The 26,349-nt window shown below is 37.8% G+C and overlaps 1 protein-coding gene across 6 annotated transcripts in view; it reads right to left on the bottom strand.

The window, feature by feature from the left end:
* The window catches only part of POLK (DNA polymerase kappa), a 119,702-nt gene that overhangs the window by 60,970 nt on the left and 32,383 nt on the right, over positions 1-26,349 (bottom strand). For 3 of the 6 annotated variants that reach the window (XM_069096241.1, XM_069096245.1, XM_069096247.1), the window contains exon 2: positions 1,537-1,697. In XM_069096241.1, coding sequence (XP_068952342.1) covers positions 1,537-1,671 — 135 coding nt within the window. In that variant the 5' untranslated portion in view covers positions 1,672-1,697. Of the gene's footprint in view, positions 1-1,536; positions 1,698-2,796; positions 2,934-8,666; positions 8,750-12,428; positions 13,207-26,349 lie in introns of those variants that run through there. The other 3 variants (XM_069096242.1, XM_069096243.1, XM_069096244.1) reach the window with 3 other exon arrangements.

Here is a 26,349-nt window from a genome sequence, read left to right as displayed (position 1 = left end):
ACAATGGGTAAAGAGACAGAGATCACAGTCAGATCTGCAGTAGGGCTAGATGAGACCAACCACATGAGGATGAAGCAAATAAATTGAGCAATCCCTAGAGACAAAAATAAGTAATTTGGTAACTGATCTGGGATCAGAAGACCTAAGAATTATACCTGTGCAAAGAATATGCCTCAAGAAAGAGAGATGCATTCCTCTCTTAAGCACTTAGCAATAGTGCCTTGCAGAGAGTAGGCACTTAATAAATGTTTATTGATTGAAGTGTCTGTTTTTGTGGTTCTCCATCTCTAATGGTTATTTGGGCAAAAAAAAAGTTAAACACCAAGTTAAAAAAAGTTAAACACCAAAAACTGCTACAACTGTCTTGTCTCAGTCCTCCAATTTTGTCATAGACTGCCTGGCAGCAATATTCTTTGACTATTAATCATTATTAAATAATTTGCTGCAGCCATATTTCTTGTTAGTCCCATAACTCCTACCCTATTTTTGCTTGGTCCTTTTATCTGTGATAACATTATGAATGACTACAGCTGTGTATCTACTGATGGTTCTGATACTGAAACTGCTGTCCCTCTTCAGTATTCTCTCTCTTTTCCCACCCAATTCAGTCCCAAAGGGTCTCCTGTTGCTCGTATCACCAAGTTTTGACAGATTTACCATCCCTACATAATCTTTAAAGTTCAACTGACAGCTGGGAATGGTAGCCTATGCCCTGTAGCTCTTGTTGCTTGGGAGGCTGAGGCTGATGGATCACTCAAGCTTTGGGAATACTGAAGGGCAATAGGGTTTACATCTATTGTGTGTTTGTATTAGGCCTGCACCAATATGGTGAGCCCCCAGGAGTAGATAACCATCAGGCTACTTAATGAGGGTCTGTCTGGCTTAGGTTAGAAAAAAAGAGCAGGTTAAAACTTCCTTGATGATCAATACTGGGACTGGACTTGTGAGTCCTGATCTCACTCTGGATGTGATAGGGAGATTCAGCACCAAAATGAATAAATAAAATAAAATAAAGTTTAATTGGTTTCCTTTATCACCTAAACAACCTAGTATAGCACAACTAAGTTCAAAGCTTTTCACAATCCACTCCTTCCTTTGCTAATATTCACCTGTATCTTCATAGCACTACTGAATAATTAATGACCCTACCCACAAAAGGATATCAATAAGCCCTTTACCAAATTATGTTATCAACATAAAATGACTACAAATTATTCTAGATTTTAGAGAACAAAAAATGCAAATCAATAGGGATGGGGCTAAACCATGACTTACTTAAGTAATCAAAATCTGTTAGGTCAAAAAGACTAAAAATTAATAATGAAATGGAAATTCCATTCAGTTTGACCCTTTATATGCTCAGCACTACATCAGACCCAGGAATAACAATAACTTAAAGAACAAACTAAACTACGTTAAAACATATCCAAAGTTTGCTTCTTATTTCTAAAATGAAAATAAAAATTCTACTGATTATTTTTAGAAATAACAATTTACCTCTATTTAAGAAATTAATGAAAGGAAACAAAAACATACCTTGGTGGCTTCCATGATAATTTTATTTATTTTCTCTTTATCTAATCCTTCCATTCCTGCTTTGTTATCATTGAGTCCCATTCTAAGCAGAAGCCCATCTTTGTCACTGTCATTATTTTCTTTTGCACTGTCCATTGTGCAAATTTTTAGTTGTTAATCACCTGAAAAAGGATAAAAATTAAGCACTACTTTTAAAAAAAGGAAAGTATCAATGCAGTGGGAAAAACAATACAATGGAAGTCAGGTAAACAGCAATCTCTTTTCAGCTCTGCCAGTGACTCATTGGGTGAATGTGGTCAAATCACTTCTTTCTTTAGGCTTCAGTCTCCTTACCTATAAAATGAAAGAGCTGACCTAAGACGATCCCTAAAAAGTCTCATTTAGCTGATATAATATGATTTTTATAAGGGGTATTTAGTGATTTTAGCAGTTAGTTACTTTAACATATACCAATGTTTTGTAACACTTTGTGCTGGTGTGAAGGGCTTTTTTTGAGGAAGGATTCTCTGCTTCTGGCCCAGGGTCCCTACCCTGGATCCTAGGGCAATCTTGATATTTGGAAGCATCCTGGTACAGTGTATCAAAGGCAGTTTTTTTTTTCTTACTTAAAAAAAAATAATTTACTTTTCGTTTTCAACACTTGCTTTTATAAAATTTTGAGTTCTAAGTTTTCCCCCCATTCCTCCACTCCTCCCTCCCCAAGGCAGCATGCAATCTGATATAGGCTATACATGAATAATCATATTAAACTTATTTCTATATTAGTCATATTGTAAAAGAAAAATCAGAACAAAATGAAAAAACTATGAGAAAGAAAAAAACAAACAAAAAACAACAACAACAACAAAAAGAGAAAACTGTATGCTCAATTTGTATTTAGTTTTTTCTCTGGATTGGAGAGCATTTTCCATCATGAGTCTTTTGGAATTGTCTTAGATCATTGCATTGCTCAGGAGAGCTAAGTCTAACAAAGTCAGTCATCACACAACGTTGCTGTTACTATGTACAGTGTTCTCCTGGCTCTGCTTACATCACTCAACATCAGCTCACATAAGTCTTTCCAGGTTTTTCTGAAGTCTGCCTGGTGACTATTTCTTATGGAACAATAGCATTCCATGACATTCATATACCACAACTTGTTCAGCCCGTTCATTCCCCAATTGATGGGCATCCTCTCAATTTCCAATTCCAAGGTAGTTTTAATACAACAATAACACAGAGAATTTTGGAAACAAAAGGAAACACCGGTTTCAATCTCACCTCCAAGTTTTAAAAATTTCTCAATTAATCCATTCAGGGCATATTCTCAATGCCAAAGGTCTGATTCTAAGTAAAAGATCTCCTTGAGCTCAGTTTCCAGTTCTTCTTGTCTTAGAACATGGTTTTTAACCTGCGGCCTGGGGACATACATATAGATAGATGGACAGATAGACAGATAACTGTATTTCAGTATAACGGATTTCCTTTGTAATTTAAAAACATTATTCTGAGAAGAGACCCAGAGGTTTCACCATGAAAGGTGAAACAAATTCATTCCCTAACAAACAGTGCCTAACAAGTTCATTGCAACCAGATTGTGCTTTGGCACTAGATTATATTATGCCCCCAGGAAACCTTACCGTTGGGAAACTCCCTCATCTTTCCTTTGAGGCTGAATCAGCTTTGGTACCCACTCTTCACCTCATCAGTATCCTTAGTGCCCTCTGCCCCTCTGACTGGAGGGCTGAAGCAAAGAATTCCTTATTATAAGGCTGACTCCCAAAGTCTTCAAAGAGGGCACCTGTCAGTCGTCTTTGTCATTCATTGCCCACCTGCTTACATTTGGGCTGAACCACATCAAGCAGCAGCTGCATGGTATTTCACTCTTTTCCTCCTCCTCCCACCACCAGCTTCCTTTTGTGTGTTGTTTTCTCCCATTAAATTATAAGATCCTCGAGGGCAAGGACTTAAAAATTAAAAAAAAATATTCCCAGTATTTAGCACAGTGCCTGGCACACAGTGGGCACTTAACAAATATTTAATGACTGACATTTAATGAAACATTAAAAATCTCTTCCTGGAAAATATTTCAGCTCTCTGAACCAAACCTTTTTATTAACACATCGACAAGTCATCTGTACTTCACATCCTTACAAAGGTTTTTTTTTTTTTATCTTTTCTTTGTCAATTAATAAGCATTTATTTTCTATCCCCAATATCCTCATTTACAAGGAAAAAAAAAAACTCATCAAGGCCTCTCTTATTTCCTGGATACTCCATGAAGACTGAGCACAAGAACAAGTGTTTCCTCACTCTGTTTCCAGGGTTTAAACACATCCTGACTGTGATGCCAAATGGCTAAACTACTTCCTGGGACAGTAGGCAGTAATGGGGGGAGGGGGGTGGGGAAGAAAGCAGAAACACAAAACATTTACTCTTTCTTTCCACATTCAAGTCTATGTATATGGAAGATGAGGGATTTGAACTGGATGATCTCAAGGTCTCTTCCAAGTTATAATTCCACGACCCTTTCATTCCCTCTGATTGTGACCATCTCGCCCCTCAGGCACTGCCTTTTCTCCAACTCCACCACTCTTGTTCTGGCTTCACTAGTCTACCAACCCCATACACAGGTATATAAAGGTATTAGCTACACCCTAGAAACACAGCCCCTTGACCATCTACCGTTCCTACATTGTGAAAAAGCCATGAAACTACAAATTCATACTAGGATCACTATCAAAACAATACATTTTAACATCCTAAAGGGAGGTGGCTGTGACAGCAGTGGTTAGCATTCTAGCCAGAGATGGTAAGGAGATAAGACAGCTGGTCAAAAGGAGATTACAGGAGGCCTCTGGTTGGCACTGGATGCAAAATGGTGCTGACTGGCAACTCTATTGCCCATAAGAAGTTCTAAGTCACAGTGCCAGGGTGAAAAGAAACTGTTGTGATTGGTAACAAGGAAACAGGGGCCCTCACTGCAGTTCTAGGGTCAAGAAGAAAGCTAGCAGGTGATGTCAGGAGGGAAGTTAGCTCTGCAGGATTGCAGAGGACCTTGTCACAGTTCCAAGGCCAAGAAGAGAACTAATATTTATGACTACAAAGAACCAGGGGTTCTTCTTGGGTAAAGATTAGAGTGCAGACTAGGAGAACAATAACCATATCTCTCCCTGAATCACACCACCTTGGAAGCAACATGAACTAGCAGGCCCCCAGAGCTAGCTCTGAAAACTGCAACACAAAAAATCCTGAAGCTTGCAACAGTGCCTCCCCATCGCCAAGAGAACAGAGCCCAATTTTAACATAAAGTTCTAAGTGAAGAAATAAACTGGGAAAATGAGGAAACAACAAAAAAAGAACTTGACTTGAAAAAGCTATTACAGTGGTAGGGAAGAACAAGACATAAACTTAGAAGGCAACAATGTGCAGACAACTACAAGCAAATTCCAAAGAAAAATGCTAATTGGACCTAAGGCCAGCAAGAATTCCTGGAAGAGTTAAAGAAAGAGATGAGTGGTAGAGAAAAAAATAGGGAAAAGAAATGAAAGTGATATAAATAAAAATTATGAAAAGAAAATTAACAGTTTGGTAAAAGAGGCTCACAAAAAATACTGAAGAAAATACTACATTAAGGGAATAATATGCTCAGTTAGATATAGAAATCTAACTTACCCTATAGACAGTAGGAAGGGAAAAGGGAAAGAAAAGGAAGAGGGCTGATAGAAAGGAAGGAAGATTGAGGGAGGCTGTGGTCAAAAGCAAAACTCTTTTGAGGAGGGAAAGAGGGAAAGGAGAAATAAAAGCATAAACAGAGGAGAGGGGGAAATAGGATAGAGAGAAAGACACAGATAGTAATCATAACTGTGAATGTGAATGGGATAAACTCTCCCATAAAATGGAAGCAGATAGCAAAATGGATGAAAAAAACATAACCTTAAACATTACAACATGACTAATGTGAAAATGTTTACTAAGAATGTACATGTAGAGCCTTTATCAGATTGCATGCCTTCTTGGAGAGGGATAGAAGGGGGAGAAAATTTGCAATTCAAAAGCTTATGGAAGTGAATGATGAAAACTAAAATGAAATAAATTAATATAAAGGAAAAAAATTAGTTGCAATAATGAGTACCAAATTATGATATGGGAAACTTGGATTCTGGTTCCAGAACTACCATTTGCCAGCTGTAAAGCCTCTGGCAAGTCACCTCATGTCTCTATGCCTCAGTTTCCTCCTCTGTAAAATGAAAGATGTGGACCAGGTGATTTCTGAATTCCACTTCAGTTCTAACATCTTATGATTCTCGATTGTACTAGGACAAATATTGTGAATGTTAAAAACAAAATAAAGATAAATGAGGTGGCGGAATAATATATGTTTATCTCTTATGGCATACGTTTCCTTTGACCACATCACAAATGTGCATCCTAGTGCTGTCAACACAGGTGGGATGTGGCATAATTCTATCCTCCTACTCTGCTTTCCCAGGTTTCTTATACACATTTTTGCTACTTATCCTGATGCTTTGTTGATAAATGATATCTCTTATCATATATCTTTTTTCAACAACAATGAGCAAAGATTCAAAAATACTGATTCTATAGTCATATATTTTATCATCTCAACATCTTACATATTTAGAATATAACCCTCTATACTTTCATGTGGTTCCTCTTGGTTCTCTTCATTCTATATTGAATAAAGGAATTAATTCTGCCAGAAACACACACACACGCACACATGAAAATACCACCTTAAAAAAATTAGAATAGGCTAAATGGAAAAAGCTGTAGAAAAATGCACTGAAGAAAAGAATTCCTTAAAAAGTAGAATTGGGGATAGCTAGGTGGCCCAGTGAATAGAGCACCAGCTCTGGAATCAGGAGGACCTGAGTTCACTTCTGGCCTCAGCCACTTAACACTTACTAGCCATGTGACCCTGGACAAGTCACTTAACCCCAATTGCCCTGCCTTTCCCCTCCAAAAAGGGGGAAAAAAAGTAGAATTGGCCAAATGGAAAAGGATGCACAAAAACTCACTGAAGAAAATAATTTCTTAAAAATTAGAAGTAGGCAAGTGCAAGCTAATGATTCCATGAGACATCAAGAAACAATAAAAAAAACCCAAAAGAATAATAAAATAGAAATGTGAAACATTTCATTAGAAAAATAACTTAACAGGGGCAGCCAGGTAGCACAGCAAGTAAGAGCACCAGCTCCAGTGTTGGGACGACCTGGGGATCAAATCCGGGCTCCGACACTTAGCACCCACCCAGAAACACCTGGCCGTGTAACCTTGAGCAAGTTACTTAACCCCAATTGCTTAGGGGAGGCCAGGTGGCTCAGTGAGTAAGAGCACCGGCTCCAGTGTCGGGATGACCTGGGGATCAAATCCGGGCACAAATACTTAGCACCACACCCAGAAATAACTGGCCATGTAACGTTGAGCAAGTTACTTAACCCCGATTGCTTTAAAAAAAAAAAAGAAAAAGAAAAATAACTAACCTGGAAAACAGGTCCAGGAGAGATAATTTTAGAATTATTGGGCCACCTGAAAGCCATGATCAAAAAAAGAGCTTAAGCATCATATTTCAAGAAATTATCAAGGAAAAATACCCTGACATCCCAGAACCAAAGAGTAAAATAGAAACAGAATCCACCAATCACCTCCTGAAAAAGATCCAAAAATGAAAATTCCCAAGAATATTATAACCAAATTTCAGAGCTCTCAGGTCCAAGAGAAAATATTATAAACAGCCAGAAAGAAATATTTCAAATAGCATGGAGCCATAGTCGGGATAACATATGATTGAGCAGCTTCTACATTAAAAGACTGGAAAGCTTGGAATGCAATATTCCAGATGGCAAAGGAACTAGGATGACAAACCAAGAATCAGTCAAACCTAACCCTAATCTTAAATTCGTATTAACCCTAACCCTAAATTTTCTTCTCATTCCTCTGGCTCAGCCGGGGGGTGGGGGGAGAGGGGAGGAGGGATGGATATTTAATGAAATAGAGGATTTTCAAATATTTGTAATGAAAATATCAGAGTTGAATAGAAAAAAATCTAACCTTCAAATACAAGACTCAAGAGAAAAATAAAAAGGTAAACATGAGAGAAAAGTCATAAAAGAATCAATAACGTTAAACTGTTTATATTCCTATATAGGAAGATGATATATGTAACTCTTAAGAACTTTATATTTATTAGGTAAATTAGAAGAAGTATACATAGACAGAGGGTGCAGATGTGAGTTAACTATGACAGGATGATTATCTAAAAAAATAAAATTAAGGGGTGAGGAAATCTTTCTTACTCAATAGAGAGATATAAGGGAAAGGGGATAAGAGTTATGGAGGTGGAGGGTTGAAAAAGGGAAGGCACACTTGGGGAGGCAGTGACCAGAAGCAAGACAGACTTCTGAGGAGGGACAGGATAAAAAGAGACAGAGAAGGATCCGAAAGGAAAATGGGATGGAGGGAAATGCATATTAATGATAATAATTGCGAACGTCAATGAGATGAGCTAACCCATAGAATGGAAGTGGATAGTAGAATGGATTGGGAACCAGAATCCAACAACATATTGTGTACAAGAGACACACCTGGGACAGAAAGATACACACAGAGTTGAATTGAAGGGCTGGAGCAAACTCTATTATGCTTCAGTTGAAATGAAGAGGACAAAAGTGGCAAGCATGATTTCAGACAAAGAAAAAGCAAAAATAGACCTAACTGAAAGAGATAATCAATTCTGCTAAAAGGTACCATGGACAATGAAGTAATAACAAAAAAAAATTACAGCAAGTTTCTCTGATAAAGTTTTCTCAAACATCTGGGGAAATGAGTCAAATTTATAAAAATAAGAGTCATTCCCTGATTGAGAAATGGTGAGAGGATATGAACAGGCAGTTTTCAGAAGATGCTCTCTGTAGTTGAACAAAATTGCTCTAAATCACTACTGATTAGAGAAAGGGAAATTAAAACAACTCTGAAGTATCACATCCTATCTATGAGAAATGACAAACGCTGGAGGGCATGAGAGAAAATAAGTATACTAATACATTGTTGATGGAATAGTGAAGTGGTCCAACCATTCTGGAGAACAATTTGGAACTATGCCCAAAAGACTTTAAAACTGTGCCTACCCTTTGATCCAGAAAGTCCACTACTGGATGGCTGTAAAGCCTCTGGCAAGTCACTTCATGTCTCTATGCCTCAGTTTCCTATTCTGTAAAATGAAAGATGTGGGCTAGGTTATCTCTCAATTCCACTTCAGTTCTAACCTCTTATGATTCTTGACTGTACTAGTACAAACATTAGTTCATGTACCCTAAAGAGATCAACTCTAAAGAGATCAACAAAAAAGTAAAATGACCTATATGTACAAAAATATTTTAGCAGCCCTTTTTGAGCTAACAAAGAATTGAAAATTGAGGGAATGCTCATCAATTAAGGAAAGGATGAACAAATTATGGTATATTTTTGTGATATAGTACTATTGTGCTATAAGACATTACATAGGGTTTGGTTTCAGAAAAAAACATGGCAAGACCACTGATGCAAAGTGAAGTGAGAAGCACTGGGAGATCATTGCACATAGTAACAGCAATGTTGTAATGATGATCAACTGTGAAATACTTGGACACTGATCAATATAGTGATCCAAGACAATTCCAAAGGACTCATGATTAAAAAAAATGCTATCGATCTTCAGAGAAAGAACTGATGAACTCTGAGTGCAGATTTAAGCATACTTTAAAAAATTTTTCTTAGGATTCTTGCTTATTTTCCCCCCCACATGGCTAAAATGAAAATATGTTTTGCCTGACTTCATATCTATAACTGATATCATACTGTTTGTCTTCTCAATGTATGGGAAAGAGGTAGGTGGGAAAGAACATTTGGAACTCAAAACTTTTTTTTTAAATGAATGCTAAAAATTAAATAATTAAAAAACAAATAGGAATTCAACAATACAAAAAAGAATCAGTCCAGGAACCAACAAATAAAATTTTCAAAATTACACCAATGAAACTGACTTGGAAGGTCATTTAAGCAGACTTGACTCGCTGGAAAAAAAAACAAAACAACAAAACAAACCTGACTATACAGACATATTGCTTTAAAAAATTGCTAAATTTCCCTAAGATCTGGTAATCTAGGGTTATTTAAAATAAAAAAATCCAGAGAATACTTAAAAGATCCAGAAGAAAAGATGTATGCTGAAAAATTGGAGAAGTTTAACATGGGAATTATGTACAAATTTTTATTTTTCCAAAAAGCTGAATTCTCCAACTATAAGCAAGCTTAGCAAGAGAGGGGTCAGTCACTTCATACCTATCAAACTCATCTGTAATGAAAAGCATTGGCCATCAGAGAATTTAGTAATCTAGCAGTCTTATAGGAATTAAAATACAATACATGACTTAGTGAACTAAAAATAGTTTATGGTTTTGGTTTGGGAAATGTTAAGACATGTGATTTCATCAGTGTAGGGAGCTCTCTAATGAGGAAACTACAGCAATGATGATGGACAACTATTCTGTAACTACCTTTAGAGAGAACTGCCTACAAGCCCCGAGAAGTTAGGGACCTTGCCAAAGGCAGGACCTGAACCTAGGTTTTCCTGACTCTAAGGCCAGCTCTCTATTTAGTACCTCAAAATAATTCATTTATTCTATGCAGAGCATTGAACTGAGCTATATAAACATATTTCGGGAAAAAACGTTCTTTTGAAAGTAAAGCAAAAAGAACAAAAACCAAAAAATTCCTCACAACCTTTCCCTGAATTATGGTTGACATAATATAGTCTAGCTAGCCACTAAATCTGCTGCTTAGAGCAGAGTAACATGATAACCATTTGTACTGTCTGCAGAAAAATTACTGATAAGTTTAGTGGGAGAAAAATGCTACTTGTTATGGAGATTTTGCCCAAACCATTCTGGCAGGAAGTAGGAACAACTACAGTACATAATTACAATGTTTCTGCAGCATTAACTGCGAAAAGTGCTCCCTATTAGAGTTGGTTTTGAGGGGTTGGAGGTGGGGGGTTTGACACAGCTTGGTACAGCAGAAAGAGTACTGGTTTGAGTCTGAGGATTTGGGTTCAAATCCTATTTCCAATGTTTATTATTTGTGTGATCTTGGGCAGTGGGCTGGCAGTGGTGCAATGGATAGAGGGTCAAGCCTCTATCTGAGGAAGACTCACCTTCCTGAATTCAAATCCAGCCTCAGATATTGTGTGATACTGTGCAAGTCACTTAATCCTGTTTGCCTCAGTTTCCTCATTTGTAAAATGAGCTGGAAAAGGAAAGGGCAAACCACTCTAATATATTTGCCCAAGAAAACTCCAAAAGGGGTCACAAAGGGTCAGACACAACTGAAAACAATATAAAGATCTTGGACAAATCACTTAATAGCTTTCAACCTCTGCACACATGTTACAGCCGGATAATATGCTCATGTCATCATTAGTTCTTGTTTTTTTTTTTTTTAATTACAGAATAGGAAGGGTAATGACTCTAGGGAGCCGGGAAAAGAAAGGCCTATTTTTGCTTTTTCACATTTTAGCCACCCAACTCATTTGAATTAGTGATTTTACTAATTAGAGGGAGCTCCCTCTAATTGAAGAACACCCTCTGACATTGCAGACCTGCACCTGTTCTGCCCAGGACCATCTGAGAGAGTCATATGGAACACTCAAAGCTTGAGTAACCTGTGGAGGCCATGCAGCCAGTGTGAATCAGAGGTGGCACTTGACCCCAGGTCTCACTGACTCCAAAGCCACCTCACCTGATGCTACAGAACAAGACACCAAGAGATAGGCCATTCACATTTTGCTTTAAATATCAGTAATACAAATGCAGTATAAGTAAACTTCTAGGTAGCATGGGGAACTATAACATACAAAGGAATGCCTTCAAGTAATACAGACACTCCCTGCAATAGTCTTTTTGACTGACTCACATTAAGCTTGTGTTTCACTAAAGCCCCTGGATCTGCTTCAGCCACACCTCATTTATTCATCTCGTGAACATAATTTTTTTTTTAAACCAAAGTGTAAGATTTCTCTTGGAGTAGATGACCTTTAAGTTTCCTTCTAGCTCTAATTCTATTTGGACATCTCGCTTGGTTCAACTTCATCCCATTAGATTCAACCTAGAATTCTTGCTTTCTGAGATCTTTGTGGACCCTTCACTGTCATCCACTGTACTGATAATTCCTTTCAGGAGCAACAGGCATTTATGTCACCAAAGAAATACTAAATAATATGGAGATGTAGCAGCAAGCACTCCAGCATACCCAGGACGGCTGCTAGCACAGGTTCCTAGATCTGATTTTCTTTTTTTTTTTTTGGAGGGCAATTAGGGTTAAGTAAGTTGCCCAAAGTTACATGGCTAGTTTTTTTGTGTGGGTGTTAAGTGTCTGAGCCCGGAACCGAACTCAGGTCCTTCAGACTCCGGGGCCAGCACTTTACTCACTGCGCCACCTAGCCGCCCCAAAAATTCTGAACCTGTTCTTTTTTGGTCCCACTTACTCCTTTTTTTTTTTTTTTGGCTTTTTGGAGGGCAATTTGGGGTTAAGTGACTTGCCCAAGGTCACACAGCTAGTTTTTGTGTTAAGTATATGAGGCCAGATTTGAACTCCGGTCCTCCTGACTCCAGGGCTGGTGCTCTATTCACTGCGCCACCTAGCCACCCTCTAGATATGCTTTTCTAAAGGAAAGCAACTCAAAATGGATTAACAATCTTGCTTTAATCAAACATATGTCATTTACCTAATTCAGGGGAAAAAGGTCAGCACCCCAAATTTCTGAGAATATAAACAGAGGTTACAAGCAGATAACAAATACAGACAGAGAAACATCAGCACACAGGGTTTCAACTGCCTGACCATCACATCCATACCTAGTCAGTTACCAGAGAGGGAAGCACCAACATCTGGGTCTTCAAAGCCAGGAGGGCTCAACGGCTGCCCAGAGTCTCATCTGGTCAAATCGCACAATTCTTCTCAAAGTGAGCCCCAAAGCAAAATCTCACATCAGGGTATATATAGCCTTCTCCTGGCTCAGAGAATGTTACAACCCTCTTAACCCACAGAGCACTAAGGTGTGGGCATTCCTGAAAAACAAGCCTCCTGTCACAGGCTCCATGTGACCACATTCAGCCTATTAGGGGACAGATTATATTTTCAAATCAGGGAAGGTTCTCAGAGTCACTTAAGCCTATCAAGGGGCCAAAGGGCAGGGAAGATCTTCAGATTTCCATTCCCATAACAGGAGAGGAGGATGCTCATGAAGGCAAAGGACTGGCAGGTTTGCAGTCTTGGCACTGGCAACTTTGGCCCTGCTTGAGCAAGTAGGTAGTAGTGCATCTTGGAGGTCTAAAAGTCCACTTTCCTCCAACAAGTACAAGGGGACATCGTGGTGATGTGACCTCTTAGGAGGCTACTCAAGTCAAAGTGAAAGATGAGGGGGTGGCAGCACTGTAGCACAGAAAGAAGACAGTCTGAAAACTGGGGGTTTCAAATTCTACTTTAGATGCACAACATATGTGACCTCCAACAAGAGGTTGGAGGCTCAGCTGCCTCAACTGTAAAATGAGGAGGTTAGGCTGGAGGTCACAAAGGTATATTCCAGTTCTATATGTATTATTAATACATGAACTAAGTAGGTATCAGTGTGGATGAAGAGCAGGGTCATAGAAGCACAGATCTAAGGCTGGGATGAAACTTAAGAGATTATCTGGTCCAGTTCCCTGTGGAGTAGATATGACATGATGCTGGTGAGAAAAGAGAATTGACAGCACTTTCTAAGACTTTGTCCCTAGTCTTAGTATTGATAGATGCTCCCTTTTCTATTTTGGGGGGCCTGGGGAGGGTGATACAACTTAGAACAGTGGAAAGAATCAGAGAATATGGGTTAAAATACCATTTCTGATGCTTATTAACTATGTAACCTCAAACACTTTGGTATATACAATAGGCTTTTTTCACTTAACAGCTCTGTACCTCAGTTTCCTCATCTGTAAAATGAGGAAATTGAACTAGATGGTCTCTGAGGTCCTCCCAGGTCTAGAGCTACGATCCCATGATTTTTAATATTCAGGCTGAGTATATATTTGGGTCTTGCTGTGGCAGAGATAAAATTTAAGATATTGGTTTCAATCTATTTTCTGCCCAATTACTTTCTAATTTTCCCAGAAGCTCTTGATCATGGGGTTTTGTCTCCTGTTATTTGTGTGTGTGTGTGTTTTTTTTATTTAATAGACATTTGCTTCTGGATCTGGCTAATTTAATCTGTTCCACCGATCTACTTTTATATTTTTAAAAAATTAGCACTAAAGTCTTATGATCTGTTTTTATCACAGTTTTGAGATCTGATAATGCTAATCCCATTTCATTCCTGACCCCCCCCCCCCCAATTCCCATGAGAAGCTAGACCTTTTGCTCTTAAAAACTAAATCTGTATTTTTGTCTGTTTTTTTTTTAATAAACCACTAAGTAATATTGGGCTATTCTCCCTGCCAACTTCTGCCAAAGTGAAATAACCTATCAACTGGAAAGAACACAACAACAAAAGAGATCATAGAGAGCTGCTACTTAAGTAAGATGAAGGCACTAGAGGGAAGAGATAAAGTCACCAAGAGATAAAGCCAAAGAAACAGAAACAACAGGATAATATGGCTACTGGATGTTAGTGATCTTTGAAAGGCTGCAGTAAGCAGGACAAGTAAATGTCCTCATTTTTGTAAAAGAGAAGGGGAATAGAGTCTACAAACCATAGACCAGCAAACTTGACTTTGATTTCTGGCAAAATCCTCTAAGGTACAAGATAATCATGCATGTGATTAGTGAATACCTAGAGAAGGAAGGAGCACAAAGAGCCAGGATGGCTTTATAGAAAACAGGTCATGCTAGAACAATTTCTTAAGTCTTTTTTTTTTTTTTGACAGGGCTACTAGGTTAGAAGAGTAAAGGAATACTATAGCTATAGACAGACTTCACCTAGATTTGAGCAAGGCCTCTCATTTTGTTCTTGTGAACAAAGTAAAAAGATCTGGGTTACACAACAGTATCTAAAGAGAGATTTGAAACTGACTGAATGAAGAGACTCCCAAAGCAGTCATTAGGTGGCTTGATATTAACTTGGAAGCAGGTGCCCATTAGAGTGTCCCAGGGATCTGTGCTTAGAACTCTGCTGTTTAACTTACCAGAGTCTTAGATAAAGTGATAGATAGCAGCTTATCAAATTCTCAGATGACACAGATGTGGGAGCAATAGATATAACACAGGGAATGACCAAGTCAGGGTTCAAAAAGATCCCCAAAGGCTTGAACATGGGCCAAATGTAACAAATTTATTTAAAAAATTCTTATGGATATTTTTTGTTTTAAATCATCTCCATTTCTGTATCTCTTCTCTTCCCTCTCAATCCCTTATGATGAAATTTAATAGGAAAAAATGTTTAGTCTTCTGCTTGGGTTTTAAAAAATCAACTCGAGATTCAATATAAAGCAGGCAAGGTTTGACAGCAATTTGTCTTAACAGATCTGCATTTTAAAAATTTGCATATATTTCAAATAGTTTATAAATGACAATATTGTTGTCATCATAAAATTTATTTGTTTTGGTCAGGTCTACTTGTGCCAAGAGGAGAGGAGTCATATTTCTTACAAGAAGGCATAAAGTATTATACAAGTAAGTCCAGCAATATTTGATTTATTCATCTTTAAAGGGAAATGAAATGTTCCACATAGATTTCCTCGATAATTGAAGCTTATGCCCTTGAAGCATTAAAATCTGTTTTATTCTAATCATGGATAATAGTCTTTCAAAAATATATATATTTTGCTTTTCCCTGTCTTCTTAAACAATGAATGCAATTTAACCTTTTCTCGTTGACCTAGGCCCTCATTCTGAATAATGACTATAATGTGCTATATATAAACCAGTTATTTCCACTGGCTCTACTTTGGTTGAGAGCTGTTTCCTGCTATGCTTAAATGGCCCCCCAAATCGATGCTTTTGAGTTTTGTCTGTGTTTAATAAGGTTTTTTTTTTTAAAATCACTTCTCTTGCAGTCAGGCTTTTAGCTATCTCAAATTGGATGATTTTCTGCATTACAACAAAGTTTATTTTAGGTTTAAAAATACTTGGAAAGTTATTGTTAGAGGCATGAAACCTTTTCCTTTTTCATATTTCCATCCCCTTCAAACTGAAATAAGAAATATGAAAATGAGATGGTGCATATAGAAAGATGGCTTTCTGTGGTTGGACCAATTGATAGCTCTACCAACAATGTTTTAGTGAGCTTGTCTTCTAACATCCTCTCCAACATGGACTATTTCCATAATTTTTCATTTTTGCCTTCATTTTTACTCTTTAGGAAATGACCTGACTATTTAAAGGAGTTTATTTATTTTATTTATTTTTGACTATTTATTTTAGTTTCTCACAGAAATAGCAGAGCTTTTATATATATATATTTAATTGTCTTGTTTTAAGACAATTATTTAAATTGTCAAATTTTTAAAATGACTTTTTTTAAAGTCAGGACAAATTTCTTGCCAAGTGTGATTTCTGTACAAAATGCATAGCTGAAATAGGTAATATGATAAAGTAGATAGAAGGCCAACTTGGGAGCCATGAAAACCTGAGTTCATTTGTCTCTGATAAATACAGGCTTTGTGACCAAGGAGAAAGTCACTTAATATGTATATGTATATGCACATATATGTATCTATGTTGGCATACACACTTCTGAATACCTATATTCATATAGGGAAATAGTTATTATTGTGATTTTTAAAAAGGAAAGGGCCAAACATTTTATTACCTGACAGAACAGAACACTGATTTTTACTTCAGTTTTGAGATACAGACAATACTGCATATGTGAATGGAAAAAAATTCTGTTTTTTGTGGTTAAGCTATTTGAAAAACGTGGTTAAAAAAAGTACATTTCTTCCGACCTCAGACACTTGGCAATTTGAATCCACTATTGAGATGTAGGTAATTCCTAAAGAGTAGAAAGGTGTTGATAAAGATAAAAGTGTTGGAAGGAATGTGAGAAGACAAACACTAATACATTGTTGCTGAAGCTATGAATTGGTCCAACCATAGAACTCATCTGAGAATTGTTGTAATTTTTTTCACATATCGATATATTACATATATATATATATACACACACATATGTATGTATGTATGTATATATTCCTATGAAATAACTGCAAACAATTTGGAATTACACTAAAAAATTAATAAAATGTCTATATTCTTTGGCTCAGTTTTAGATGGCAATAAAGAAGGATTCTCAGGCAGGTGGGCTTCCAGATAAACTCATTATCTAGGCCTGGGGATTCTTCTATCTCACTTTCCCCTCACTTGTACCCTTTGCTTTCTTTTTAATTTTATTTAATATTTTACTTTTCTGGGACTTACAATTTAGGAGATGGCTTTATATTTATCTCTAAGGATAAAGCTGCTTATGTAACCTTCTTGATAACAAGCTAGGAAGCAGACTGCATACATAGTACAGCTAAGGGCAACGGGTGGGGAATGTGTCTTGGGGGTATTGGGAGGAATTTTAAGGCACTCCTAGAGAAATATGAGGCACAGGTTTTGAAAATCAATGGACTAAACAAAATGGATGTAATGGAATATTACTGGGCTGTGAGAAACAAGTATGAAGAATTCAGAGATGACTGGGAAGGTTTATATAGACCAATGCTGAGTAAAGCAAGCAATACATAATGACTACAACGTGAACACAAAGAATAACAAATTTAAACTATGCAATTATATATAAAAAACTATGTAATTATGACGGTCAAACATGGTAATATATAAAAAGAAGAGAGACACGCTAACACACTGTTGTTCTGCAAGACAAATGAGTTTCTCTTCTTTGCAGAGACGCAGAACTATGGATGTGGCACATCGCATAGACTGTCGGACTCTGTAAATGCATTGGTGATTTTTGATGAATTACTTTTTTTCATCTTTTTCATTCTTTGTTATTAGAAGGAAAGGCATACTACGTAGAGGACAGGAAGAAGAACAAATTTGGAAATGAAGCTGATTAAAAACAAAAGATTAATATTTTTAAATAATAAAATGAATAAGGGTGATTATTATTTTGGTGGTGAAACTGGATAGTAATTAAGGGAAAATTCTTATTTTTAAAAATAATTTTTAGAGGAAAATCTTGGAGGTCTTAGAGTATCAGAATTAATAAAACACAGTAGAACATAGAAAATTAATACAATCCTCCAAATATATCATAGACCCAATATGATGGCCACTAAAGCCACATGACTTTCAAAGATGAATAGAAATGTGGAATAAGTAACTTAAAGTATCAGCTAAGAAAATATACATCCACAAAGAATAGAATAAAATCTGTATTTCTAAGAAGTTTTTACTCTAATGAAGAACTTCCATTTTGTAGGCTATTTGCCTGGAGGAGGAAACAGAACTTTCCATTGCTGTGATCAATCACATCTATATAAATCTGCTGCAGTATCCATCAGCAGGGAGGCACCAAGTTCTATTCTCTTCCTCTTTATCTGACCCAGATGGATGAATTCTCATCATGGATCTACACCATCATTTCTTGGAGGATAAAAAGCTGCTTCCTTTTCATAAAGTTTGGCCTCCTCCTCTGGGAAAGGCTTCCTATTTGTTTCTTAGCTCCCAATGTTTAGTGAACCTTATCTTTCTCCTCTAGATAACATTCTTCTGTTCTCCTTAGTAGCATATTTTGGAAATGAACCCAATGGAAGCATGAAGCCCTTGTCAGTGCTGATAGCAGCTTCTTTGAAGAACTGCTACAACAAATTGTTTCTTAGGGTCTTCATGTTGGTAGGACCTCCACATCCACATCCTCATCCACCGTCCATTTCCTTTTTTACTTTGTTTTACCGTTTTCTTCTTGAGTTCCTTTCTATACTTCTCTGTTTCCACAACATATTCCTTCTTTCCCTTGGGACTTTCAAATTCTCCTTCTTCCTTCCAGGTCATTTGGTTCTAGTCTTCCTCCTTTAACTTGTATTCAAGTTGTCCCAAATTTTCATCTCCAAATTCAGTCTCTTCTTTACAATTTTAAAGTCCTCCAAATCACTTTTACTCCATAACTGAACCCAGGAAAGTGAAGGAGATTGACAGCAGAAATAGTATATAGAGAGAAGAGGGTCCAGGACAGATCACTGAATAATAGAGGATGGGTCATGGATGATGATCTAGCAAAGAGGACTGAAAAGGCATGGTCAAATAGGTAGAAGGAGAACCAAGAAAGCAGAATAATGAAAATCCAGTGAGGAAGAAACATCCAGGAGAAGGGGATGGTCAATAGGGTCAAATACAGGTCAGTCAAGAAAGATGAGGATTGGGGCGGCTAGGTGGTGCAGTAAACAGAGCACCAGCCCTGGAGTCAGGAGAACCTGAGTTCAAATCCGGCCTCAGACACTTAACATTTACTAGCCGTGTCACCTTGGGCAAGTTACAACCCCAATTACCCTGCCTTTCCCTCTCCAAAAAGAAAAAAAAAGGATGAGGATTGAGGAAAAATGTCACTGGATTTGGCAGTTAAGAGATCAATGGTAATTTTGGAGAGAGCAGTTTCAGTTGAGTAATGAGGGTGGAAACCAGATTGCAAGAGGATAAGAATGACAGGAGAGAAAGTGAAAGTAATTAATATACATTGTCTTTTCAAAGAGTTTATTGATGAAAGGGAAAATTATATAGGACTAAAACTTAAGGGAACAGTCAGTCAGTCTACAGGCATTTATTAAGTGCTGTGCCAAGTACTAGGGATACAAAGAAACACATCTGCTCTCCAGAAGCTTATATATTAATGAAGGAGACACCATGAAAATACCTATGTAGGTAAAAGACATATACAGTGAGAATAGGAGGTAATTTCTGAGAAAGGACTAGTAGAATGGGGCAGAGGTACCTGGAAAGGCCACTTACAAAATGTAAGATTTGAGTTGGGTCTTGAAGGAAGCTAGGGAAGCTATGAGTCAGAAGGACTGAGCATTACAGGTTCAGGGAACTGAGTTGTGGGATAGTATATCATACGTAAGGAAGAGCAAATACGTCAGTATAGCTGGAGTGCAGTATACATGGAGGGGAGTAAAGTACAAGACAACTGAAAAGGTATGAAGAGGCCAGGTTGTGAAGGGCTTTAAATACCAAATGGAGCATTTTATAGTTGATCTAAGAGGTAATATGGGGCTGCTGGAGTTTATTGAGTAGAAAGGGTGACATGGTTAGATCTTAATTTGGGGAAAATTGCTTTGGCAATTTAGAAGTGGATAGATTGGAATGGGGAGAGACTTGAGACAAAGAAAGCTATTAAAATGGTCCAGAAGGGAAGCGATGAAGGCCTGTACAAGGAGGGTGGATGTATGAGTGGGGGAAAAAAGGACATACCAGAGAGATATTTTGAGGGCAGAGATACAATTTGAAAAGACTGGATACGTGAGTTAAGTGTGAGGAGCTGAGGATAATGCTGACCCAGACACCTAAATGACTGGAAGATTTTTTTTTTTAAATGATGGTACTCTCGACAGTAATAGGAAAGTTGGGAAGCAAGGAGAGTTTTAGGTGAAAGATAATTAATTCTGTTTTGGATGTGCTGAGTTTGAGTTGCCCAAAATCGGTCCAATTTGAAATGTGCAAAAGTAAATTGGTAATATAGCACAGGAGTTCAGGAGAGATATTAGGGCTAGATACAGAGATCAGTGCTAACAGGATTACCAGGTGAGATAGTACAAAGGAGAAAGAGAAGAGGGCTCAGGACAGAGCAAAAATGGTTTTTTTTTTTTTAATGGTGTGAGGGAGACCTGGGTAGCAGGTTTGAGGGCAAAAGTTTGTGGGCAATAGAGAATGATTTAGCAGATAGGGAGAGATTGAATATCAGAAAGAAAAAGAGGATGACTGTAGGGGTAATCTGCTGGAGGAGATGGGAGGGGGAAGAATCAAAGAGTACAAGTAGAAGGACTGGACTTGGAGAGAAGAGCCACCTCTTCATCAAAGACTGGAGGAAAAGGAAGAGAAAATGGGGAATAATATCAAGAGGTTTTGAAATGTACAGTAAAGGAGGACAGACAATTCAGGGCAAATGACCTCTACTTTGTCAGTCAATGACAAGGTGAAGTATTCTGCTAACAAAGGGAAGGTAGAAGGAAGGTATGGGAGAGGAGGTAAGAAAAAAAATGTCTAGTGTCAAGAGATGAAGTATCTTGTTCTTAGGACAGAAGGGAGGGCAGTGCGACTTAACTGAAGAGTATGAGGCAGGGAGTGAGGTAGAAAAGAAGACTGGAAACAGAGGGGGTGTGTTTTTGCTGTACGTATGGGAAGACAGCGTGACAAGTAGTGTGCTTATCAAATCTGCAGAAAGCAGGCAAGCAAAAGGTCCTCTAGACTGCTCTCTGTCTCCAGAACTAGTTGCTTAATGAAATGAATGGAGTCTGAGCCTCTTTTTCCATACCTGAAAAATGAGAGGGTTGGCCCAAATGATCCTTAACTTCCTCTTCCACTTTAAATTTGATGATCCTAACATCTTTATCACAATTTCTCTGATGGTATCATCAGCAGCATGGTTTAGCCTCTTCTGTCCACTACATGTCTTTGTTAAGTCAGAATTACTTGGGAGAATACTAGTGGGGGGGTTTTAGTGGCAGGAAGTTTGGAATCATCGAAACCACTGTACATTTTCCCATATGCAATCAAGCCAAAATCTTTTCCTCTTACTCAATCCCAGGCTCATCTCAATAGTTATCTGATGAGCTTATTTTAAAATATGCATATTGACATCAAGTAAATACATTATACTGGGTTGTCCATCCAGTTACGTGTCACAATTTAAGCGATATAGCTCAGAAGATTTTTTTTTTCTAAAAAATCAGAACTACTTAAGAACTGTGAAACAAATTACAATGCCCCAACCCATAATATGTTAAAAAATAGATCTTGATTGAAATTTTAGGAACAACCTAATTCAAAAAGCAAGCGATAATTTACCTGACTCTCCTGGCTAGTTTTCAGAATATCTAAGGATAACACAATAGGTTACACAAAAACTTCTCTCAGTTTGGGAGGGATTGAGAGAAAAGTATGACAATTTGCTATGAAGTTACTTGTTTGACTTTAATCTTAGTCAAAAAAAATCTCTATGGAAGATTTAGACAACAGAGCAAATAACTGAACCAACTCTTCTGATATTCTAATAAATTGCCTACCTGCATATTTATCTAACTCATATATGGGGAATATTAAATTCCCTTTCTTTTCCCTTTATTTTTGACTAACAGACATAATTTTGCTTTCAGTATAAACATTATAAAATATTACGACAAGAGCCAATCTACAAAAGAGTAGGTAGAAATAGGAATGGAAAATGGCTAGCTGAAGGTTCAGAACTGTGTAAGAGCAGTCAAGATATAGGCCTTTCGGCCTATAAACCACTGGAAAACCATTTTTTAAATCAGTGAAAAAATGGTTAGTAATTTAATATACTAGTATAAGAAAAAAGTTATAACATGAAAATAAGCAAATTCCAACAAGGGAATTAGTGACAGTGGCCAATTTACTTGTCTCTGACATATTACCATACCTTACATATAAACTATCTGGTAACAACCAGTCCCATAGAAACTCTTCACTCTACCCTGCCCTGTACAGCCCCACCATATCTCCACACTTGGCACTTCCTTCCTCTATTTCCTCCCTAGAGAATATATTTTGCTCCTGCTTGGAATCTATAAACCACACCCTGCTTCTTCTTTCGTTCTGAGGCTGGTTACATTGTCAGGGTTTACAGTAGTACGACTGGCTGTTGCAAAGAAGAATGGAAGGCAAATTCTATTTATGTGGAAAGACTGCTCAAAAAAAGCAAGGGAGACCTGAGATCAGATTTTCCCTCCTAGATTTTTCTGAATTAGGAGCCAGGATGGGTTCACTAAGAACAAATCTTGCGTAATTCATCTCATTTCTTTTGTGGGCAGGGTTACTAGACAGGTAGATTTGAATGCCAAAGAAAAGGTACCGTGTTTCCCCAATAATAAGACCTATCCCTAAAATAAGCCCTCCCCTTACTGTGTAAGATTCCTCTAAAATAAGCCCCCCCCCAAAAATAAGCCCTATTGAGATTGCTACTGTAGTGAAGGTGATCCCCTGCGCTACACGCTACATTACGGTACCCTCTGTATGCACAGTACCCCCCCTCCCCGTGAAACGCATGCCGCGCTCCGAGCTGCATCCAATCAGAGCTGCAGCAGTGAGCGCGTCATCCTGTTCTTCCCCAGTGATTTGCTTATTGAATAAAGGTACATTTTTTTGTTCACATTTACCTGTTTATTAAAATTGCTGTCAATGTTCATTAAAATAAGCCCTCCCCTGAAAATAAGCCCTCTCGTGTTTTTCTGTCCAAAAAATTTAATAAGACAGTGTCTTATTATCGGGGAAACACGGTATACCTGGATTTCAGCAATGCCTCTGGAAAAGTCTCTATGACAGACTTATAGACAATGAAGAAATGTGAGCTAGAACCTAGTACCTTTAGATCAAAGTAGAACTGGGCAAACAATGTTATCCAAATAAGTTACAATTAATGGACTGATGTTAGCTTGAATGGAAATCTTTAGTGGCACGATGTAGGGTTCCAGTTTTGGCCCCAAGATGTACATTTTTATCAATGACTTGGATAAAAGTGGTTCCAAAGTGTGAAGATGACAAGCAGGATATAAAAAAGTTCTTGACAGTTTGGAACTATGGAACCAATCTAATAATGAAGAGGGTTACCCACTAAGAGGGTTAGGGTTGCTCTGAAGACCCCAAAATACCAACACGCTGCGTCCTGCCAAATGAATTCGACTCAAGTCTTCTCAGCCAAAGAAAAGTAAAATTTATTAAAAGTTCACTTGCATTAGAAACAGAGAAAGTCTGTGCTAGGTCATTCTATGGCGCTCTCATTATTCTATGGCATTCTATGTTGCTCTCACTCTTCTATGGCACTTTCCCTATTCCACTGTGCTCTCCCAGACATGGAGACAAGATGGGGTCTTATATACAGAAGGTTGTGTGAGGAATCTAGGGGTGGTCTAGAGGAGGAGTTTGGAGAGGGTCTTCAGGAGGAGTCAATGAGGTCAAAGAGTGATTAACGGTGGGAGGTAGTTGGAAGCTATAGACAATAGTGGGCTAGGCCAGTTCAAGGGTGTATTGATATTTTGATAGGCTCAAAGGTGGGAAGTCTAGTCTGAGGCTTGGGCTTGGCCACAAAGTAAGGCTCATAGCCTCATGCATATGCCTCATCAAATGGGATGATTTAATCAAGAGTCCAAGGGAGGGTCCCAGAACCTGTACCTCAAGGACTCAAGGAGAGCTCCAGAGGGCTCCCAGAGCCCATTCCAAATCAATAAGATTTTCTTTACCCTTGCTAAATTTAAAGTCTTATATTCAAGTTTTTTAAAAATTGCTGATCTTTTCATCAGAAATCCTTGAAAGTCCTCCATTCCATTAAAGATCTTTTTTTTGTTTTTTTTTCCTTCTGTAGGATTATACTCAGCTTTGCAGGGAAAGTGACTTGTGGTTATAAACCAACTTTTTTTGTCTTTTGGAATGTTGTATTCCATAATTTCCTTTTGTTTATAGTAGAAGCTGCAAGGTATTGTGTAATCCTGATGACTTTGGTTCCTAGATGCTTGAACAACTCATTTCTAAATACTTGCAGTATTTCTTCTTTCACATGAGAAGTCTGCATTTTGGTTAGGACATTACTGGGACATTTCCTTTTTGGGTTCCTTTCAGAATACATTCTTTTATTTTCACTTTGCTCTCTGGTTCTAACAGATCTAAACAGTTTTCAATTATGATTTCTTAAAATATGATGCCCAGAATTTTTTTTCTTTTTAATTTTTTTGTTTACATCATTCATGTCTACAAGATGTTGTTACAAATTTTCTCCCCATTTTTTCCCTACCCACCACCCCAAAACAGTGATCACACTGAATATCCCCTCCCCTAATCTGTTCTCTCCCATATTTTCCCCCATATCCCCTCCAACTTACCAGTAGGGCACGGTGGATCTCGATGCCCCAGTACCTGTATAGCTTCTTTCCCAGTTACATGTAAAATTTTACTACTACTACTAAAATATATATATGTATATATTTTCCTTTTTGGAGGGGCAATTGGGGTTAAGTGACTTGTCCAAGGTCACATGGCTAGTTTTTCTGTTAATTATCTGAGGCCGCATTTGAACTCAGGTCCTCCTGACCCCAGGGCTGGTGTTCTATTCACTGCGCCACCTAGCCACCCCATATATATATATATATATATATATATGTATATATATATATATATTTTTTTTTTTTAAGCAATCGGGGTTAAGTAACAGCTTACTTAATGTTACATGATTACACGTGCCAGTTATTATTTCTAGGTCTGGTGCTGAGTATCTGAGCCCGGGATTCGATCTCCAGGTCATCCCGACACTGGAGCCGGTGCTCTTACTCGCTGTGTACTTACTTCTTCCTACTTACTGGCCGCCCCTACCCCATATATTTTTAAAAATCTGATTTTAAAACTTTTAATTCCAGACTCATACCCTTCCTCCCTTGTCACCCACCCTTACTTAGAAGTTAAGCAATTCAATATAGGATATACATGTATAGCTATGCAAAACATTTCAATAGGGGATATATTGTGAAAGACTGACTATATTTCCCTCCATCCTATCCCACCCCCCACTTGTTCTATTCTCTACTTTGATCCTGTCCCTTTTCAAAAGTGGGTGCTTCCAACTTCCCTCCCCCACCAGCCTACCTCCCTTTCATCATTCCTCCTCTCATTCCCTTCCCCCCTACTCTCCTGTAGGGTGAGATACCTTATTTAGTGTGTATGTCATACACTCTCTAAGCCAAATTCAGTAAGAATAAGGTTAACTCATTCCTTTTTGTCTTCCTGTTCTTCCCCTCCATTGTAACAGTTTTCCCTTGCCTCTTCTAGATGAGATAACTTACCCTATTCTGTCTGTCCCTATCTCCTCTCATTCTATTCCTCTCTCACCTATTAATTTCACCTTTTAAGTATCATCCATTCCTATTAAATTGCTCCTGGGCCCTCTATCTATATATAGCTGTGCACATATATACACAGATTCACATATGTATTCATATGCCCATATACCCTCCTATATAGACATAAACATATATATAGATAGATATACACACATATATACATTTCTATTCCCTTCAACTATTCTCATACTGAGAAAAGTTTCATAAGTTACAATTATCATTTTTTCATGTAGAAATATAAATAGTTGATAAGTTCCTTAATGATTTCTTTTCCCTGTTTATCTTCTCTTGCTTCTTGTATTTGAATGTCAAATTTTCTATTCAACTCTGTTTTTTTCATCAAGAATGCTTGAAAGTCCTCTTTTCCATTAAATGACCATATATTCCCCTGAAACAAGATACTTAGTTTTGCTGGGTAGGTGATTCTTGGTTTTAATCCCAGCTCCTTTGCCCTCCAGAACATCATATTCCAAGCCCTTCGATCCCTCAGTGTAGAAGCTGCCAGATCCTCTGCTATCCTGATTGTGTTTCCACAGTATTCAAATTGTTTCTTCCTGGCTCCTTGTAATATTTCCTCCTTGATCTGGGAACATCAGAACCTGGTTATAATATTCCTAGTTTTCTTTTTGGGATCTTTTTCAGGAGGTGACTGGTGGATTCTTTCAACCTCTATTTTGCCCTCTGGTTCTAAAACATCAGGGCAATTTTCCTTGAGAATTTCTTGAAGGATGATTTCTAGGTT

This window comes from Petaurus breviceps, unplaced genomic scaffold (genome assembly GCF_028583685.1).
Source record: "Petaurus breviceps papuanus isolate PSGF00001 unplaced genomic scaffold, PetGlider_PUasm1.0 229, whole genome shotgun sequence".
In the NCBI taxonomy this organism is placed as follows: domain Eukaryota; kingdom Metazoa; phylum Chordata; class Mammalia; order Diprotodontia; family Petauridae; genus Petaurus; species Petaurus breviceps.
The sequence above is the reverse complement of the archived record's forward strand: the minus strand, read 5'-3'. Positions and strand labels throughout refer to the sequence as shown.